The sequence below is a fragment of the Oncorhynchus clarkii genome, chromosome 11 (genome assembly GCF_045791955.1).
Source record: "Oncorhynchus clarkii lewisi isolate Uvic-CL-2024 chromosome 11, UVic_Ocla_1.0, whole genome shotgun sequence".
Taxonomy (NCBI): domain Eukaryota; kingdom Metazoa; phylum Chordata; class Actinopteri; order Salmoniformes; family Salmonidae; genus Oncorhynchus; species Oncorhynchus clarkii.
Window position 1 is genome coordinate 23,997,782 of NC_092157.1, and position 5,000 is coordinate 24,002,781.

At 44.1% G+C, this 5,000-nt stretch overlaps 1 protein-coding gene across 4 annotated transcripts in view; it reads left to right on the forward strand.

Annotated features, from left to right (window-relative positions):
• Positions 1-5,000, forward strand: part of LOC139420392 (matrix metalloproteinase-16-like) — a 70,783-nt gene that overhangs the window by 26,498 nt on the left and 39,285 nt on the right. For 2 of the 4 annotated variants that reach the window (XM_071170444.1, XM_071170442.1), the window contains one exon: positions 1,019-1,323. In XM_071170444.1, the coding sequence (XP_071026545.1) occupies positions 1,019-1,323 (305 nt within the window). Of the gene's footprint in view, positions 1-1,018; positions 1,333-5,000 lie in introns of all 4 variants that reach the window. The other 2 variants (XM_071170443.1, XM_071170441.1) reach the window with 1 other exon arrangement.

Genomic DNA, 5,000 nt, shown 5'->3' on the forward strand with positions numbered 1-5,000 from the left:
ACGCACCAGAGCCAAGATGAGAAAGAGAGAGATAGACGGAGAGAAACAGATAGAGAGAAACCAAGAGAGAGAGAGAGAGAGAGAGAGAGCAGATCATCTCCAAAGAGGGGAAATGAAATGGGGGTTTTTCGAGGCAGACATCACTTCAGAAGAGCAGATGAGTTGAACACTCAGTCAACCTTAACAGTTTAGATTCCTTCAGTAGAAGATAGCACACCACGACCTCCAGAGTAGCTGCTAACTTCAGTAGAAGTGTAGCGAGTGTCTGACTTCTCTAATTCACTCATCCACTTCTGCTCAAGAGATGAACTGGGGATAAAGCCTGATGCTCAAGTGCAATGTTGAGAAGGAAAAATAAGTTTAAATTCAAAGTGCCACACTTTCCCGTATTTTAGGCGTGACTAAAGTGTAGAGGGTATGGAGATTGGCCAAGCCAGACTGAGGCTTCATCTCAAATGAAACCCTATTCCCTACATAGTGCACCACTTTTGACCAGAGCGCTTTGGGCCCTGATCAAAAGTAGTGCAGTAAATAGGGAATAGGGTGCCATAGTGGATACAGATTGCTGGTGCTCTTGTGACGCAGTGAGCTGTGTATAATCCTTAATTAGAAAGTAAATTCCAGGGACAGGAAATCAGGAAATCCTCTAGTTCTTCTCTCAACACCTGGCTACAGCAGTCCAAGCAGCAGTAGAGGACTCAGCTGCATCTCTGGCTGCCTCCCAAATAGCACCATATTGCCTTTATAGTGCACTACTTTTGACCAGGGCCCATGGGGCATAGAGTGACATTTGGGAAGCACGCTCTCTCTCAAAGCCCCTTTTAACACTCCACTTTCTAAGTAGTACGACTTAGTGCATAATGATGAGAGGTAATGGTATGTGTGTTGCTGTATGCTATGGTACGTTATAATATGGTACAACATGGAATGTGTGTGTTATGATATGCTGTTATGATATACTATGCACCATATGTGTGGCCTAACCCCTACCGTCCTCTATCCTCTCCCCCTGCCACAGCATAAAGAACGTCACACCCAAGGTGGGCGCAGAGGAAACCCATGACGCCATCCGGCGGGCGTTCGATGTGTGGCAGAACGTGACTCCGCTCCGCTTCGAAGCCGTCCCCTACAGCGACCTGGAGCGTACCAAGAAGGACGTGGACATCACCATCATCTTTGCCTCAGGTTTCCACGGCGACAGTTCGCCCTTTGACGGAGAGGGAGGCTTCCTGGCCCACGCCTACTTCCCGGGCCCCGGAATCGGAGGGGACACCCACTTTGACTCAGACGAACCCTGGACCCTGGGCAACCCAAACCACGACGGTAAGATGGGTAATGATAACCTTTAACATTAATATGGAAACAGACATTGATGCTTACATAACAGTGATGTAGTCAACTAATATATGATTATCACACTGCTCTGGACCAGTTGAGTGTTTAAAACCTATCAAACGCTATCAACTGTCACAGTATTTTTGAGTTGATATGTAAGTTGGGTTTACAATTTATGCCTGGACTTAATGTGTTGTGTTCCTCTGGTCTGGGCTTGGCTGTGCCTCTCTCTGTATAAACCCAACCTGAGTAGGCGAGGAGGGGAAGTTATGGTGAGTCACAGGGTCCGCCGGCAGGCCGGTCGATGCGCTCCGTTTAAGCTCCCTATCTGACCTTTGACCTCCTGCATGCAGTCTGCAGCACTGTCTGAGTACATCCCATCTAGGATAAAACAACCAGGGTCATCATCGACCGAGAGAGAGGGGAAGAGAGAGAGGAAGAGGTAGAGAGAGTGATGGGGTGAGAGATGAGAAAGATAGGGAAAGGCGGGAGGGACAGAGAGAGAGAGAGAGAGAATGGTTGAGGGGTAGGAAAAGAGAGAGAAACATGGAAAAAGATGGAGATATGCGTGATAAAAAAAAATGAAGTACAGAAGGACATGACAGAGAGGCGTGGGAGAGATGAGAGGGAGTTAGAGTGTCTGACTGTGAAGAGAAAGAAAAGATGAGAGAGAGGGACGAGAGAGAGGGACGGGAGAGAGTGGGATACCCAAAAGGAGGAACAAGCAGCTGGAGAGGTAGATGAGGAGAAGAGGAGGATGAGAGGAGAGATGTAAAGTCAGGGAGAGGAGAAGAGTTCAGACGAGAGGTACTGGAGAGTTCCAGATTGTGAAGTAGGAAGAAAAGCAGATAGCTGATGGTTCAGGGTTAATGCGGCATGTCCAGTGGAGGGGTAGGAGAGGGGAGAAATAGTCTGGGTATAGATGTAAGCTATTAAAGGACACATCTAAAGTGAGTCCTATGGGACACGCGCACGGACACACACACACACACACACACACACACACACACACACACACACATGCTAATGAGATGGAGAAGCAGCTGTCAGAGAAGCTAGTGATTCAGTGCCCCTCTCTCTGCTCAATGTAATATTGATGCGGCTTCTTTTTTCCAACACTGCCCACACATCAATGAAAACATTCAATTAAATGATATATTCACGAGCAGTAACGCATCCCACTGAATAAAAACATGTGTTGCTTAAAGTAATCATGAAGACAGGCTAAGGTCTGGGTATCTTTATCAATACAATATCCTCCGTGTGTGTTATTTCTGTGTGTGTGTGTGTGTGTGTGTGTGTGCGTGCGTGCGTGCGTGCATGCTTGTGTGTTATATTTTAGTGTGTGTATGCGTGTGCGCGCGCACAGGTTTGTGTATGTGGGTGTGGGTGCGCGTTGGTGTGTGTGTGTGTGTGTATGCATGTTGATGGGAATGGCATGGAGTATCTACCGTGTCGAACTTTGTTACTTAGAGTTATGACACTTACCTAATAATAATAATAACATAAAGCTTTCTCTATAGCATTAATTAACCATAGGACCACCTTGGATTGGCATGAACAGAGTAATTCAGAACATGATCTTCAATTACAGTAGTCATTCACTGAGCTATGAGCTAGCTAGTGCTTTATAAAAGAGAAGAAAACATACTATATGTTGCCCTGATTTATTGATCCTATTCTAAATGATTTGACATCTCCATGATGCATGACACACTTGCAAATGTACGTGTTTTAATCATGGTAATGTGTACAGTAGGTAGTAACTTGGAATTAGAATGCTGTTATAGTTAAACTACTTGCAGTGCTGCGGGGAAGAAGGGTTGCCCTAAATTCACTGTTGGCATTTCCAGTCTGATTCAGCCTGAGATAGAGGAGGGTTTGAGACAGAGAGATGGATGGAGAGAGGGATAGATAGTGACAGAGAGAGAGAGAAAGAGAAAGAGAGAGAAAGAAAGAGAGAGAGAAAGAAAGAGAGAGAGAAAGAAAGAAAGAGACAGAAAGAAAGAGAGAGAAAGAGAGAGAGACTAGTCTGTGGCGACCTAAATGCCAGAACTGGACAATAATCTGACACCCTCAGCACACATGGGGACAAACACCTACCTGGAGGTGACAGCATTCCCTCCCCCATATGCCCCCCCAGACACAACTACGACAACATAACCAACAAAAACGGGTCACTACTCCTGCAGCTCTGTCGCACGCTGGGTATGTACATAGTCAATGGTAGGCTTCGAGGGGCCTCCTACAGTAGGATTCCTACGGTAGTTGCACTTATAGCTCATCACTTGGCAGTAGTACTCTAGACTACTTTATCACTGACCTCAACCCAGAGTCTCTCGGAGCATTCACAGTCAGCCCACTGACACCCCTATCAGATCACAGCAAAATCACAGTCTACTTGAAGAGAGCAATACTCAATCATGAGGCATCAAAGCCAATGGAACTTAATAATATTAGGAAATGCTATAGATGGGAGGAAAGTAGTGTGGAAACCTACCAAAAAAACTATTAGGCAACAACAAATTAAATCAGCTCAATGTAATTGTAGAATCCATAGAATGTACCCACTTCTTGGAAATTTGGAACACACTAAACAAACAACAACACAAAGAGTTATTATCCAAAACAGAGATATATGGATAAACCACTTCTCCAATCTTTTTGGCCCTATAATAAAGAACAAACACCAAAAACATATACATGATAAAATACAAATCTTAGAATCAACTATTGAAGACTACCTGAACACACTGGATTAGACCAAACCAAATCATGAGAAAACTCAAATATAATTACTTGACACATTGGAAAGAATTAACAAAAAAACTGAGCAAACTAGAATGCTATTTGGCCCCAAACAGAGAGTACACAGTGGCAAAATATCTGACCATTGTGACTGACCCAAAATTAAGGAAAGCTTTGACTATGTACAGACTGAGTGAACATAGCCTTGCTATTGAGAGAGGCCGCCGCAGGCAGACCTGGCTCTCAAGAGAAGACAGGCTATGTGCACACTGCCCACAATGGAACCTGAGCTGCACTTCCTAACCTCCTACCAAATATATAACCATATTAAAGACACATACAGTATATCCCTCAGATTACACAGACCCACAAAGAATTAGAAAACAAATCAAATGTTGATAAACTCCCAAATCTATTGTGTGAAATACCACCGTGTGCATCACAGCAGCAAGATGTGTGACCTGTTGCCGCAAGAAAAAGGGCAACCAGTGAAGAACAAACACCATTGTAAATACAACCCATATTTATGTTTATTTATTTCCCCTTTTGTACTTTAACTATTCGCACATCGTTACAACACTGCATATAGCCATAATATGACATTTGAAATGTCTCTAAGTCTCTATAACTAATGTAATGGTTACTGTTCATTTTTGGGGGGTTATTTCACTTTAGTTTATTATCAATTTGACTTGTTTTGGTAATGTAAACATATGTTTCCCGTGCCAATAAAGCCCTGTGAGTTGAATTGAATTGAGAACCTGGGGTGAATAACTCACTCACCCTTAGCTGCAGCAGGAGGTTACCAGGCTATTGTTTCCTAGGGACCAGTTGTACTCTATCATAGTGTGACCTGTATCCTACCCTCACACTAGTACACCAGTCCTGTTTTTCCCTCCAAACACTCCATCGCCACG